Here is a 16,594-nt window from a genome sequence, read left to right on the forward strand (position 1 = left end):
ACAGTGTTTTATGCAATAGTGAGATTCATCTTGTTGCGTTAATTTGTCGTTTATAGATCGTTTATTGATCATTTATAGATCGTTTATGGATCGTTTATGGATCGTTAGTGGATCGTTTATTGATCATTTATTGATCGTTTATGGATTGTTTATGGATCTTTTATGGATCGTTTATGGATTGTTTATGGATCGTTTATGGATCGTTTATGGATTGTTTATGGATCGTTTATGGATCGTTTATGGATTGTTTATGGATCGTTTATGAATTGTTTGTAGATCGTTTATTAATCATTTATTTATCATTTATAGATTGTTTATGGATCGTTTATGGATCATTTATGGATTGTTTATGGATCGTTTATGGATCGTTTATGGATTGTTTATGGATCGTTAATGGTTTGTTTCTGGATCGTTTATGGATTGTTTATGAATCGTTTATGGATAATTTATGGATTGTTTATGGATCGATTATGGATCGTTTATGGATCGATTATAGATCGTTTATGGATTGTTTATGGATTGTTTATGGATCGTTTATGGATTGTTTATGGATTGTTTATGAATCGTTTATGGATCGATAATAGATCGTTTATGGATTGTTTATGGATCGTTTATGGATTGTTAATGGATTGTTTATGGATCTTTTATGGATCGTTAATGGATTGTTTATGGATCACTTGAAATTCTCTTTCTGAAATGATATGGATTGAAAACCATATAATACCGACCGAACTATATAAAGATTAAAAATTTCTAAAAATTTTGGAAACTATTTGAAGTTTCATATTAACTTTAAAAAAAAATAATTTAATTGTTTGAAAAGTTCATATTTCAAAGAAACATCTAAACAAATGTACAAATATTTTATTGTTATTAAGACTTGTAATATTATATATTTGACACTTTAAATATTTATAATATTCAATCAGTTTCAGATTACTGTACCTTAGGGGTAGACTTAATACACTATATAGTCAGGGATGCGTAAAAAATTGTGTTATTTGGGAATATTTCCGAAGCCTAAGGTACTGTAAGCGTAATTTCAAGTGACCCTCCATGCAAAGATGGCAATGCTCGATTTACAACGGTACCATTGTAAACCGTGTCTGACGAAGTATGGATTATGAAATCCATGTTTTTGTTTATTTAAACTGTTTATGTTCATTTGCGGTTTCTTTATGAAAGGGACTTGCACATTTCTGGCTTCCAAGATATTATAATAATTATTTCAATATTAATTGGACTATATTTCAATATAAAAGACCATATTTCAATATTAAGGACCATATTTCAATATTGAAGCAAACTTATAAAAAAAAGACTTTCGAGTTATTTGTTTTAATATTATTTTTCTTAGCTTTGAACTAATTACGTACACTGATAACTAGAAAACTAAGAAATAGGAAGACGACTTTAAAACAATACTTTTATTTTATTGTGTTACAAAGCAAATCCTTTCACTAGACACTTGTTAAATTACTATTTAAGTGAAATGGGTCTTTTACACTACAAAATAGCAATGTCCAATGCTCATTGGCCTATTTAAAGTGATTTTTGTCAAAAAGTCGTCTTTTTATTCCGGAGTTTTTGGTTAATACTGTAGCAATCCCTAATTGAAGACGATATTTCCAAATAAAATGAGCAGTCCTGTTATGAACTGGAGAAATCTGGTTATACTGGCAGTTCTCTTCAAGTTCGGAGATAATGTAAGTATCAAATCTGTTCTATATGTTTTATTAATCCTATAAAGGCTGGGGGGAATGAATCTATGTATATAAGGGGGAAGGGCCTCCCACGCCCCCCCCCCTCCCCCTTAGGAAAAGGCCTGAGAGAATAGGTATAGGGCTGAAATGCGTGCTCACAGACTATCTTTTCAAGGCCCGCTCATTGAAAAAAAATTAGATCAATAACTATTATAGTTTGGGTGCTAGGAAGGGTTGAAGAAATGCCAAAAACAGGGGGGAAAATGCTAAAAATATTTTTTTTGTTTAAAACAAATATCAAAGTTTAACACTTGTTTCTACATCCATTTTTTAAGGGCTTTTATAAAAATATAGTTTTTATGACGAAAACAGTCATAAAAAAGTTATGGGCTATTTTTTATTTTTTTAAACAGACCGGACTTTACCGCCCTGTTCTTAAATTTACAAAAAAAAAATTTCAATTTTTATTTATTTAAAAAAAAATTACAGTGATGGTGTCAAAAAAATAACTGTGAAATGAAGAGAAACAAACCACGAAGAAAAATCCTTGTGTAAAGGAAGGATTTGAAAGTCATCTTAGAACTTTGAATTTATTTGTAACATTCATTTGACATTTGTCAACCTGCTTTTACGTAGAAGTAAATATATCCATTTACTGGTATAGCGCCTGTATAAGGATTTATCTCTAATTGGATGATGAATAGATAGAAAGATAGATGTTACCGCCATACTATTGGAATTCAGAATAGACAACAAACACATAACTGAACCCTGATTGGATCAGGCGCTAATGAACTCGGCATACAGGAGTGAAAAGAAAGGACAATATTTGACAGTATTTTTACTTAAAGTTCACGATACTGTTCACTGTCCCTAACTTCCTTAGAACTCAACCTTTCTTCCTTTTTAAGAATGTTAAGCAGTGTACCAGGGTTTAAGAATGTTAAGCAGTGCACCAGGGTTTCCAGCAGTGTACAAGGGTTTCCAGCAGTGTACCAGGGTTTCCAGCAGTGTACCAGGGTTTCCAGCAGTGTACCAGGGTTTCCAGCAGTGTACCAGGGTTTCCAGCAGTGTACCAGGGTTTCCAGCAGTGTACCAGGGTTTCCAGCAGTGTACCAGGGTTTCCAGTGAAAAAGGGAGATTGTTTCGCGAAAATTTTGCATATAAAATTTTGCTTTAATCTGTTTTGCGTAAGAATGCGAAATTTTCGAGAAATAAGAAATGCGAAGACTGCGCGAAAAAAAATTGTGAAAAATTTGTGAAAAAATTCTCTTCATCAAACATTTATTAAAGTAAAGGAAGAGAAATTCAGGGGCGTACGAGAGCATTTGAGTAGGGGAGGGGGGCAGATTTTGTGCTCCCCCCTTGGCAACATTGTGCCCCCCCCATTAAAAACCCCTGTTTTTAAAAAATATTGACACCTTTTTTAACTATATAAATTAGTCGATCATATACACACTTCCATATTACATATTACATATTACAAGCCTGTTTATAAATATTTATGTAATTTTCTTAAGTGGACTACCTCATATAATCCCTCTTAATACTGGGGTGTAAGCTTCAAGGGATGGAAAATAGAGATGGAAACGTTTCTAAAATAATATCTATATTTTCAGAGGATCGATACATATTGCATTATAAATTATGATATCAAATATGTATTTACACTGAAGGCAGTATTCATTAAAGCTTTTATATCAAAACTCTTTTAGTTTAAGGCAAAAGTGAGGTTTTAAAGTATTTCTTTTTTATACAATGTAATTATACTTAAATGGAATACATGCATATTTTCAAGTGACCCTCCATTTATAGAGTTACTTGTCCAATAGACAGGGTGTCCCAAAAAACATGGGAATTCAGTGACGAATTCGATTTCGTCTTTTTTTATGAATTAGCATTGTAATACCTAATTGCAAAAGCCATAATATCATAATGTCTGCGAGAGTTTATTTTAAGAAAACGATAAATGGCTGTAAAGATGTGTCTATAATGTCTCCGCAAGATGAACAGTGAAGACGGACAAGTTTGTATACTGCAATTTGCTTGTTTTACTAAGTCCAACCATATGCAGTCAGAACATAAACAAACAAAATGTGAACATAGCAGACGAAACTCTTACAGGTTATAGCTTTCTCATTAGGAATCACTATACTAAATCAAAGAATTATTTAAAAAGACTATATCGAATTCGTTACTGAATTACCATGTTTATTGGGACACCCTGTATATATATTACCATGTTTATTGGGACACCCTGTACCTTTGAAACCTTCATTTCTCCATTGTTTCTGAAGCAAAATATGAGCAAGTCACTTTTGTAGATTAACCACAAATTAAAAAATGGGAAACATGGATGTTTAATGCAATACTTGATCAGACAAAGCTTTGAAGGGTATTCTTGTGAATCAGAATATATTTTTTTCTTTTAGTTTGGGTGAGTGCAATGCAATGCAATGTAGAATGTAGATTGCCTGAGGAAGGGAAATTCAAGCAGATGTAATATTAAAAGAGTGGAAAGGGGCACGCGTAGGGGGGGGGCCGGGGGGCTCGCCCCCCTTCGTACGCCCCTGGAGAAATTATTATTTATGACATAATAAAATTTCTAATGCTAAGCTTTTACTATTTTTGCACAATTAATTGTTGAAGCTATACAATACTTCTTTGTGAGTTTATTTTTCGTGAAGTTTTTGGTTGCCGGAAACTCTTATTGTACTTTGGACTTCCTTATGGAGAAATAAGTCATCTCACAAGGAAGTTAAACTGCCTTTTTTATCAGAAATATGCATAAGTTTGGTTTTGGCGGGTGTAAATACAGTGTGGGGTAATACTGATTGGGTTTAAACGGTTGAATCTAGCATTTGTATACTGATATATATTGTAGGGGGAGAATAAGAAAAATACTATTTATCAAAAGTATAGTTTTTAACACATAGCTATTGGAAAATGCATTTAAACTTGTCTCTACGATGCACTAAGATACCAATTATACATGACGTCACAAGTGTCATATACATTTCATACACATATACATTTCAGAAGTACAAAAGTTTAAAGGGAATAATGGGCAAAATACTGCTCAATGTGTGAGAGCTTGCACATCTTGGTTTGCAGTGGATGCAACCTAATAGATTATCAAGAACAATTGGTGGCAACAGAGAAATGGACCAATTATACATGACGTCACAAGTGTCAAATATTACAAGGAAAACAACACATTCTCCTATTAGTTGACATGTTTTCCAAGTTTAGATAAAAAAGTTTTAAACAGCAAATAAAGAACACATAAGAATGCACTTTTTTCACTGTAAGATAGGCACTAAGTCTAAAATTATTAATAGTTTTGTTTGACACAAAAACTCAGTTGACAGCTTGTGACTAAAGAATATAGCTGTACTGAGGTCTGAGAGTGTACAAATTCTACATTGCCATCTATTGTACTTGATAATCTATTTGGATGCAACTAAGCTATTTAGAAAAAGTACATCCTAACCTCTATCCTTAGAAACAATATTACACTGTAAATACAGATATTGAATTTAATTTTTGAATAATTTGAGGAATTGGATTTAGCGTAATTTTGAGTGACCATCCATGCAAAGAAAGCAATGCCTAAATTACAAAGGTACCCTTGAACTTTAATCTAATCGAAAATGTGGAAGATAACATGTTTTCTGACTCAAAAAGTGTTTATTTCTGTAAATTTCTCAATTGTTTCTTATAAAAAAGAAATTCGCAAGTCATGTTTGCAGAGAAACCACATATGAAAATAAACAAAAACATGCATAATTAATTCACACTTGATCAGACAAAGCTTTTAAGAGTACCGTTGTGAATCGGGCATTGCCATCTTTGTAGGGAAGGGCACATGAAATTACACTTACAGTTTCTTCCCAAGAGTAAAATAGTTGCAGCTTTGGAAAATACCCTTGGGAGTTGCAGCTTGGGAAAATACACATGGGAAGTTGCAGCTTGGGAAAATACCCTTGGGAGTTGCAGCTTGGGAAAATACCCTTGGGAAGTTGCAGCTTGGGAAAACACCCTTGAGAAGTTGCAGCTTGGGAAAATACCCTTGGGAGTTGCAGCTTGGGAAAATACCCTTGGGAGTTGCAGCTTGGGAAAATACCCTTGGGAAGTTGCAGCTTGGAAAAATACCCTTGGGAGTTGCAGCTTGGGAAAATACCCTTGGGAGTTGCAGCTTGGAAAAATACCCTTGGGAAGTTGCAGCTTGGGAAAATACCCTTGGGAAGTTGTCGTGTGTCACTTAATTTACATTTACGGTCCCTTTCAGGCTTGTTCAAAACAAAAGAGGGAGGAGCCGAGAGGATACTCTGGCGATGATTATATTGTGGGAGGAAATGATGCTTTATCCAACGCATATCCATGGTACGTGATAGATATACCTCAGTCCCAGCACATTAACCTCCCAGAAATGGATGATTCATTTGGGTACTGTCCCAGTTTTTTAACCAATTTTGCCTGCAAAACATCACTTGCAGCGATCTTGATGTTTTGTAGGCAAAATTGGCTTATGTAACCCTGTATTAAGTAAAATTTATTAAGTAAACTTCTTTAACTTCCTTGTTAAGTAGTTGTAAATGATTAATACACTTCTTTACATAAACACATGATTATTTAAGGATGGTTTATCTATTAATAGGAGGCAAGCAACAGTGTGGAGGTTCTTTAATTTCAAGGTAAGCAAGTTAAAGCAGTACTGGGAACTTTAGAGTTTAATACCCTTAATCCTGGTCGCTTAATCTGATTATCCAATGTGGACACTTTTAATTTTCTGTTTAATTCGCTTTTTTCTCTTTTTTTGGGTATCCATATACAGGTTCTGACCAATTAAATTTTATACAGTTTTCAGGTTACAAACTAAAGATTAAATTGATCTTGAAATTAATGAAAAGAGGAGACCAAGTATTAAGGACATAACTCTCTGTCTAAAAGGCCATTATCGCAGTGGATGATGCTGTTAAAACTTTTAACACTGTACCGGATGGTGGCAGGGATATTAAACCACATAATTGTCCTGGCGGACCAAGATCAACTAACTCTGGGGACCTGTGAGGAAAGGGTACAGCCAAGATTAAGGTCAACACAGAGTGGACCAATAGCCATCTGGCTGGGGACCACAAGATGTCTAGAGGGACCAACCGGAACTTGTTTAGGAATATTTTGTTTGCTAAAGAACTTTTTTGAAAAAGCAGTTCCCAAAATCTGTATTTTTACAGGAAACCATCAAGAGCTAGGTGTTCCTATAAGATTTTGAACTCAAAAATAATAAAGAAAGAATACATTTTTGTCTTAGTTCAAGTCAATATTAAGGCCTGCAGCATGATCATTTAGTTGGTAATCACTGCTACTGTCTCCGAGGATGGTTTGAGGAAGGATTCCTTCAGAAGGACTGGATGAGGGCTTTGTGTGGGAAATTTAGAGGTGGAGAACGTACATGAGGTTGAAGGAAGTCATATTTGATGAAATATGTTTAATCTATTCACATACATCAAATATATGAAACACAATTTAAATCAGATGTCTAGATTGGTTTTTATATCAAAAACATGCAATTAGTTTAGAAAGTTTCCATATCTTTATTATGCATACTGTGTTTCCTAACACCACTGGTGATTATTAGGGCATGGCGTCGTTCCTAGGGATCATTAATTCTTTCACAAATATGAATGGAATGGAGCAGAATGGAACAGAATAAACAATTTTAAAAATAGGAATACACCCAGCTCAAGAGCTAGAGTAAACCATTCTTTCAGGGGCATGAATGAAACAACTTGAATGATTAAAAAAAAAATGGGAACTTGCCCAGCCCTTGTGGTCTTACATTTATTCTAAATTTTTCAGACATGTTGTTCTCACTGCAGCCCATTGTACGGACAAGAATGAAGATATAAAGGTAAAAATACTAGATTTTACAGCAAAATAAATTTCCAGCTGGAAATCACTTTGATTTTTTTGTAGGTTAATATTTGTGTATTTAGGCCTATATTGGAAGCAATATAAAAAAAGAGGGGCAAGAGTACATTGTTAGCCTAAAACTCAACCATCCAGGTTATAATTAGAGAAAAAAATATTTTTGATGGCACCAAGGTGAACTCTGGTTTTTCAACCTTATAAAACACTCTGCCCCCTAGCATATTATTGTGGGAGCACTCTACCCCCTAGCATATTATTGTGGGAGCACTCTGCCCCCTAGCATATTATTGTGGGAGTGCTCAGCCCCCTAGCATATTATTGTGGGAGCACTCAGCCCCCCAGCATATTATTGTGGGAGTGCTCAGCCCCCTAGCATATTATTGTGGGAGTGCTCAGCCCCCAGCATATTATTGTGGGAGTGCTCAGCCCCTTAGCATATTATTGTGGGAGCGCTCAGCCCCCTAGCTTATCCTAGCTGTAATGCATGGAGCCATAGCCTGACTTATCCTCAAAACTTGGATACCTTAAAGCCTGTTGCAGGTTGTTTTTGGGAAGTTTAACACAAAAAGGAAAAGTTTTTTTCCTTATTTAGATAATTATTATTAATTATATTAAGGGTTTGATAGAAACAAAAAAGTGCATTATGCAAGTTATGATATTTCGCTGCTCTATCTGAAGTAAGATTTTTTGTAATGTGTTTGCCTCTTTTTTTGTGGTGAGGGTTTTATTCTTTTAAGTCTTTTGAACATTTTTTTAGGCTTTAAATTAAAGTTCCACATTTCTTTCTTTTTTGCACGTAATTGCAGGTTATTGTATGTAACAATGTGCCAGTATGTTTGGTGTAACTACACTGTGAACATGGAAGCAATATTTATAACACTGGTATTTTGGTTCCCAGTGTTATAAAGTTTTTTAGAAATTTTCTCTTTATCAAGAAGGTTCAAGCTTTTTTAGATTTAATTTAGTCCCGAGCTTTAGGTAATTTTATGAAACGTTTGTGTACTTGTCTTATTTCAATGGCTATTTCTGGATCAGATAAGCTTTGAAACAAAGCAAAAGTCAAAATATAAAGTTGATATCAATTTTATTTTCATTTCAATTGTAAAAAAAAAATTTTGAAAATATATCCTAAATTATTTGGAGAAAATCCAGGAACTAATCAAAACTTTCTAGCACATGTGCTATAATGTACAGCTAACTAAACCTTTTAGCATTATATAGATTATACTTTATAGCAAGGTCATTATAAAATTCAAGATGAAGTGAGGAAGAATAATAAAGTACTCAATAGTTTCATAAAATTTAATAAGATTGGTAGGCGGCCTTTAAAAGTTCTTTTCATCCAAACCACAGTGATATACTTTGGTAAAATTGAATTTCTTTAATTTTAGGGAAAAGGTCCTTACAGCTTTTCCAATTCCCCTTATTAACCCTGAATTTCAGGTAAATGAGCCATACATCGAAAGAATTTTTCAAATGTCGTCTTGTCAATTTTTCAATGGGTTTTATTCTATTTTATGTAAATCTCAGTATAAATAAATAGCCATGAATATGTGTGAAATTTTTTTAAAGAGCTCCATATAATCATTTAATTAAAAAACTAAATATCTGCATGTTCCATTATCAGAAAGTAAAGATTACAACATTTGATGAATTCTTTCGATGTATGGCTTATTTAGGGTTTAACTGTCTTTATTTATTTTTTCATAGTTTTTTATTTTTTACAAATTCTTCTAGTCTATAGAGATGCTTTTTTATGATGTACATTACCAAGCTATCCAAATTGCGTAAGCAGCATAAACGCATATGGTTTCGGCTCTAATGACTCAATTACAGCGCAAATTTGCGTAACTATAGATTTCAAATTAGTGTAAATATCTAATTTTTCTAAAGAAAATATTTTATAACCCAGCAATAAGTAAAAATATCATGAAATAGTGGATTATTTTTTTTACAGGCATACAAATTGCATAAAAATGGTGTACGATTTTACGTCTCTCATGATGTAAAGAGAGCCAACATCTCTAAGCAATATTTACGTAAAAATGCCAAAAGTGACGTTTAAATCACCCTCTTTTTGCGCAATTTGGCTAGCTGATTAACAGAACTTCATATTCAAAGAAGAAACTCTTAAATTGAAGTGTATTAATGCTCATCAACTTACTTGTAAATTTAAAGATGATCAGAAAAATGATCTTAATCTGCAGCAAATGAGAAAAGATCAAAAAAAGGATTAACAATTTATAAGTTCCAACCTTGGGTTTTATTTAGCTACCAACAGGAACAACTGTGAGAGCCCTAGGATGGGGTAGAATAGCATATGATATAAAAGGAGGATCTAAACTGTTACAAGAGGTGAATATTATTACTATGCCTAACCTAACCAATGACAAACAGTGGTAGGTCAAACTGAAGACAATTATTTGAAAAAATACTTCTCAGTTTGCTTTAATTTTGCTTTTGTATGGGGATGATCCCATAGACCCCCTAGACAGGCAAAACCATGGTCTGGATAGAAATGGGCATGGGGCAATAGCTAGAATCGTTTTACAGAAACTTTTGATATTTTTAGACTTTTAAAAGGTTTTACAACAAACTGGGAAGGGTCCAATGATTTGAAATTGTATTCTGTAGAAGTTTGCTTTTATCAAACATTCAAATATGTTATCTTAGGGAAAATATAAACTATGGTTTTAAAAACCCAAAAACGATAGTTTTTGCCTTATATTTTCTTGAAGGGTAACAAATTTGCATGTTTGGTAATAGCAAACTTCTACAGAATAAAATCTTCAAGTTTTGGAAACATTATGAACTCCTTACTACCCCATACCTGTCAAACATTTTAGCTTTTAGATGATATTGAGCAGGGTCCAAATATTGCCCTTTTATTTGAAAAAATAACTATAAAATGAATTAATTTAAATCCTTAAGGTGGATCTGCTTGTTTCACCATGCACAATTTCTGAGAAGCAACTAGTTACGGTGAGAAAGAAAATGAATAATTGAAATCCTGGAGTTCCCAATTTTCCTTGACAATTTCCATGCAGAAATCAAGGGCGGAACGTTTTATGAAGCTGTTTAGAAATCAAGGGCGGAACCAGGGGGCGGGCATAACCATCGAGATATTAGTAATAGAGGGGGCATCTGGAATTTTAGACTTCTTGTTGTACAGCCACTGTACACAATGACCCGATCAGAAATTCTACCTGGGGGATCATAATTCGTAGATCAGTGTTTGAAGACATTATTGTTTGAAAGTGAAGCCTACAATATTCACACAACCCATTCTAAATATCGAGGGAACTGGATCATTTCTGACTCTGAGTATTTTGCTATCTTTGTTTCTATAACAATTTTTGTCAAAATGTTCACTAAGTCTTCACTTTCAAACAATAACTTTCAAAACTGATCTACGAATTATGATCCCCCCAGGTAGAATTTCTGATCGGGTCATTGTGTACAGTGGCTGTACAACAAGAAGTCTAAAATTCCAGATGCCCCCTCTATTACTAATATCTCGATGGGCGGAACGTTTCATGAAGCTGTTTAGAAATCAAGGGCAGAACGTTTTATGAAGCTGTTTAGAAATCAAGGGTGGAACGTTTCTTAACCAAATTAAGAATAATCTATACCTCTAGATGCTTCATAAAGCTAGGTGTGACATGCTGAAAAAAAGTTTACAGGATCAATATTCCGGACCAATTTTAGATGGAATAATTGTCCTGTACACTTTTTTTCTGTGTGTCACACCAGCTCTGTGTGGTCTTTACTGGTTTATCATTCTTTCAGCTTTAGAAAAGGTTCTGTAAAGCCTTTCCAGAAACAAATTGATCCAGAAAAAATTAACACTCTACCATATTTGTTTGCTTATTATCATTACAGAACGTACTGCCATAATAATTTTAGATAACATATTTTAATTAGAGAAATTTTACTAATTTATAAATTTTGGGTTCAAAAGTGTTAAACAAAAATATTGAAACTATTGAATAATAATAGGAAACTGCTTTTTGTACCAGAACTCCAAACAAGGATACATGCAGTGGTATGTTTAATTTTTTAAATTAGTCAGTTTTTAAATCTATAATTTTTACACACATAATGCACAAACTTTTTGTGTGTAAATTTCCCAAACTTTTTGTGGATAAATTGCCCAAACATTTTGTGTGATATTGCATGCTTAAATACTTTCATGCAAATTGTGTACAAAATGATTTCTGCAATTTGCATCCTTCATTGAACAACAGAATTTGATCAGATTTCTTCCTTGAAAGCCAACAAATGTTTAAGAAGCAAGGATGCAATAAATGTGCCCAATAATCCAACTATTTAAAATGGAAGAATAACAAGTCTATGCAATTTGAATACAATTTTAAAGGTGATTCTGGTAGTCCAGTAGTCATCTTTGAAAATGGGAAATATTTTCAGGTATTTCTTTTTTTAAAAATTAATACCAATCTAAAAATTGCACACTATGAGAATAAAAATGTCAACCTTGCTGAAAGCATTTCTAAAATTTAAAAGAAATTGTTCAACATTTTAACAAATGCTCTAAATTTTCTAACAGTGTACCAGCCAGAAATTTATATTTTTTGAAATTGCAAATTTTACCCATACTATACATATGTCTAAAGATTTTTAAAGGTTTTTTTTTCGTTTTGAACATGCTTTTATATTTGGGAGTTTTACATACCTTAAAATTGTAAGTTATACAAGTTTGTTTGCATTACAAGAATAGAAGAGGTAAACCAAACCAAACCCATTCTAAGTTAAAAAATTGGGTTTAGCCAAATTTTTCTTTTTCAAATATTTCAGGCTCTTAAAGCTTTAATTCTATCTAAAGATGTTTAGAGCATACACTTTTAAATTATGCATCTTGGTAGTAAAATACAGGGAGTGTTCGCAAAAAATATTTGATGGTGATGGCTACTATTCTTACTTCTATCTGTTGTGTCTAAGAATGACTCATACCAAAGAACTTAGCGTTCATACAAATTCAGAAAGCTGCAACATACGACTCGGATTGTAAAAAAATCAATTTGATTCCTAACAAATCATTCAAATGTTACAACCTAAAATCATTGACTTTTTTTCGATGCATTTGTACATAGTTAGAATTTCATAATATTTTTATTTTTCTGATCTGAAAGTTACTTTTAAAAACATTCATTCCGGATTCAATGATATTTGATGATGAAGACGACATATTTATATTTTCCAAGAATGTCCGAAAATCCAGCACCAGCCGTGAAAACAAGTTGTAAGCAAAATATTAATTTAAAAATAGAAAAATAAAAAAATATTTTGAAGTACCAACTATACATGAATGTGTCAAAAAAATTGATGATTTTATGTTGCAATATCTAAATTATTTGCTTAAAATCAAATTGATATTTCACGTTCCAAGTTGAATACTGCAACTTTCTAATTTTTATGGCTGCTGCATTCTTCAGTATGAGTCGTTTTTAAAAAATTTCTCCTTATAGCTGCAACAGATAGAAGTACCCCCTTCCATTCTTCACAAACACTCCCTTTAAATGTATGAAAACAGATTTTCATTAATTTAATTGATATTTTTATTTTGAACAAAACACTTATCATTTCAAAATAATTTCAATCAGTTTGATGCAATACAAAAAAAATGTCAGGTTTTGTGAAAATACGTATTTTATAAACTTTAAAGGGAGATTGACTTGACAGAAAATGAATAAATAGTTTTAAAAATATCTAAAGTGGGCTATATAAACCATGAGTTCATTTTTTTCTGAATTTTTGATTGCGAGGTTGGACTTACAAGTATAGGACAAGCCAAATGTGCTGTTGATCAGAATTCATTATATACAGATCTTCGTATCCTAGGAAAACATTTTAAACTTTATCACAAAACACTCTTTGATTTCCGAGTTGTGTACTCTTACACAATGGATTTCCGAGTTGGGCACTCTTACATTGTGGATTTTGATTTATTTAGTCTTTTTTCAATATCTGCAGTGTAATTCTACCCTGAAGGGATAAATAAAACCAATTGATGAAGCATTGATCCTCAAATTAAAAGTGCCCACAGAGGATAACAAAATCAAGCAATTGGGATTATGGGTATCCACAACAAAAGTTCCCAACTTTGGCCAAACATCCAGCAATATATAAGCATATATCCATCTTTATTGTTCTAGTGGTATTCCAAGAGGATAAATCCAAAACATTTTACTCATTCTTCATTGGTTGGTTTTGTAAAACATCTGCCCATACAACTTATACCATTGGTTTAAAATGTCAAACTAGGAAAATGGGTGAGAGACAATTTGCAGGTAAAATAAGATACAAAATTCTTAAATAACATATTTTTTAGATCAAATTCTTCGTAATTTTAAATTTTAAGTTCAAATTGCAAAAAATTACAAAGCTTTTTTTTTGTAAATTTAAGTCTAAAAAGCCAAAATTTTCTATAACTCTAAACAGGCTGGGGGTGGGGGGGCGTTTGGCCCCCCCCTGTAGTTTTTTTGTCCTAGCACTCTCATTTTTGACACTATAGGATACAGTCTGGTCTGTGAAAAAGAATCTAAAATAGCTCATAACTTTTTTGTGACTAAAGCTACAGTTCTAAATACTATAAACAGCCCTTGAAAACATGTGTCACACTTTGATATTTGTTTAAAACAACAAAAACGTTTTTTTTCTCACTTTTTTGACCATTTTTAGGCAATTTTTCAACCCTCCCTAGCACCCAAACTATTATTTGTCGGTCTAGTTTTTTTTCTATGAGCTGACCTTGAAAAATAGGGTCTATGAACATGCATTTCAACCCTATACCTATTCTCTAAGGCCTTTTTCTAGGCCATACATTGATGTAGACCCCCCAGCCTTTTTAGGGTTAAAACCCATAAATTCCCTAATTATATGAAAAAGAGTTAAAAACTATTTTTTCCTCCTGCAAATGGCATAATTTAAAATATATGAATTTAAAAAATATGTTTTCAAAGTCTAAAATTGGGTACCAATAGAAAAGGTTAAATGCCTAAAAATGGATTTCCCATATTTCTAGACACCAACATGCATTTCTACACTAGTAGTAGATACATCAGAATAGATTGTTTATTCAGACTATAAAGCTAAAAATTGTACAACCCAGGCGGGGGAGTCAAGGGGTTGAAGACATTTCCTTTTGAAAAGGAGGAGGGGGGGCAAGAGTAACCCCCCCCATTTTCTAGAGACTAACTTAAAAGTTTACTGTTTTAATGTAATTGTTTTTGAGTGCAGATACTTTGGAGTGCTTTAACAAAACATTTCGTAATTCATTGATAAATCATGATAGTTTTACTTTTCATCGATCTGATAGATTTTTAATTTTAACCAACGCTGTAAATGTAATTAATTGAATTTGTTATCTTAAAACTTAAGTTTATTATGATTTATAGTTTTTAGTAACAATACAGCGACACCAAAACATTTAGGGGGTGTGCCATTTTTCAGAAATCATTTTATGGAAGAAAAATTGTATTCTACTTGGAATTCTAATTCACAGACATTTCACTAGAAGAGGATGTACTGTCTTGTTTTGCCTTATTATAGTCTGTATTTGTACTGGTACAGCTTGCTCTTGCTTGGCCCGGTACATAAAATGAACTGGATTGTATAATGCATAGTGAATTGTCATGTTTTAAAAATGCAATTTTTACAAAAATCGAGAACTCCCTGAATTGGGTTGTAATGATAAAAAATACAAAATACAAGAATATATATTATAATGAAGTTTTAAACAGATATTCAGTACATAGGTATTTTTAACACTGGGTGTTTTTACGAATGTAAATCAAATTACAGAATATAAAATATAAAAAATTGAATGGTTTAAAACAAAAAACACATTTTTAATACCTGAAACATTTATAGAGAAAAAACTTTTTTTGACCATAGCTTGCCCAATTTTTAATATTTTTGAACTCCGCTGGGTGACACCCGTGTCAAAATACATATAAAAGTTTGATTTTGCTTTTACTAGTGATTTGTCACAAACATGCACACCCCTAAATCATATTATTTGATATAAGAGTTTTTTTTTTAATGAGATATCCTCGACTTAATTTGCTTCTTTTATATGTCAATAATTTTCTTGCCTGATATGCCTCAGTAAAAAATTTAAAAGTACAGTTCTAAGATTGCAATATTTTTACATGTTTTAAGAGTAATTTGCTATTTTGAGTACTTAAATACTTACTCTCAATTTGCTAAATTCCTTAAAAGAAGAAAATTGCCGGGGGTTCCACCCTCCTGCACCCCCTCTCCAGTTTCATTCCAGATTTTTTTAGTTTGGTAATCCTATGCAGGGGCTAGTTTCCCAACCTAAAGTTCCCTCAGTCACTGGATTAACTAAACCTCTTAATCCAGCAAAACCCATTAAACCTTTATATCCTCCAAGACCTGGTAGACCTCTGGAACCTATTAGAAGTATTACACCTACCCAACCAATTATACCTTTGAGGGCTGGCCCTAAGAAATCCCTACCAACCCACCAGACCAACAAAGTACGTTCATCAGCAAGACCGAATAAAAAAAATAAAGTTCTATTCAAGAAGAATGGACAATTGTTTGCAGCATATGTTTAACCCCTGAAGGAAAGTAATGGATATTTCACACGAAAACAATTCTGTAGGCAAATATGGTTTTTAAAGAAAAATAAAAGCATATGAAATTTTAGTATTTTTGTTAATCTAAATCAAGATTTTGAATAATTTTAATTATTTTAATTTTATAATGTTCAAACATTATTCAACATTTTAATCAACGACATTGTTCAGTTTGTCAAAGAAAAAAAATTTAAATTTTTTATTTTTTTTATTTTTGTTTTTGTGAGTTCAAGTTGCATTAAGCAAAAGCTGAAACATACAATCAAAAATATAACAAAAAAAAAAAAAACTTACAGAGGGCTGAACAACCTCCATTTTATTTTATTTAAATTA

At 32.5% G+C, this 16,594-nt stretch overlaps 1 protein-coding gene across 3 annotated transcripts; it reads left to right on the forward strand.

Moving 5' to 3' along the window:
• The first annotated feature begins 1,598 nt into the window (after positions 1–1,598).
• On the forward strand, positions 1,599–16,331 carry LOC111706200 (chymotrypsinogen B). 3 transcript variants are annotated; one of them, XM_023479000.1, is made up of 14 exons: positions 1,599–1,706; positions 5,995–6,089; positions 6,344–6,400; positions 7,566–7,617; positions 7,703–7,772; positions 8,254–8,314; positions 9,029–9,080; positions 9,909–9,992; positions 10,569–10,619; positions 11,637–11,682; positions 12,016–12,065; positions 13,421–13,496; positions 13,920–13,945; positions 15,944–16,331. In XM_023479000.1, the coding sequence occupies exons 1-14, from the start codon at positions 1,638–1,640 to the stop codon at positions 16,238–16,240; spliced, it is 1,086 nt and encodes a 361-aa protein (XP_023334768.1). In that variant the 5' UTR covers positions 1,599–1,637; the 3' UTR covers positions 16,241–16,331. The 3 variants fall into 3 exon arrangements, 2 of the variants coding, with proteins under 2 accessions (XP_023334768.1, XP_023334769.1); XR_002766187.1 differs by lacking the exon at positions 15,944–16,331 and having other exon boundaries at positions 13,413–13,496; positions 13,920–13,949; XM_023479001.1 differs by lacking the exons at positions 13,421–13,496; positions 13,920–13,945; positions 15,944–16,331 and adding an exon at positions 13,811–13,910.
• The last annotated feature ends 263 nt before the right edge of the window (positions 16,332–16,594 follow it).

This window comes from Eurytemora carolleeae, unplaced genomic scaffold (genome assembly GCF_000591075.1).
Source record: "Eurytemora carolleeae unplaced genomic scaffold, Eaff_2.0 scaffold672, whole genome shotgun sequence".
In the NCBI taxonomy this organism is placed as follows: Eukaryota; Metazoa; Arthropoda; class Copepoda; order Calanoida; family Temoridae; genus Eurytemora; species Eurytemora carolleeae.

What these genes read in the sequence shown, in the direction of transcription:
- LOC111706200 (XM_023479000.1), top strand. Translation starts at nt 1,638, where the DNA reads ATGAGCAGTCCTGTTATGAACTGGAGAAATCTGGTTATACTGGCAGTT. An exon ending in ACAAGAATGAAGATATAAAG is followed by an intron (nt 7,618 to 7,702) that starts GTAAAAATACTA and finishes TTGTGTATTTAG; the next exon opens with GCCTATATTGGAAGCAATAT. An exon ending in AAAATGGGAAATATTTTCAG is followed by an intron (nt 12,066 to 13,420) that starts GTATTTCTTTTT and finishes TTTGATTGCGAG; the next exon opens with GTTGGACTTACAAGTATAGG.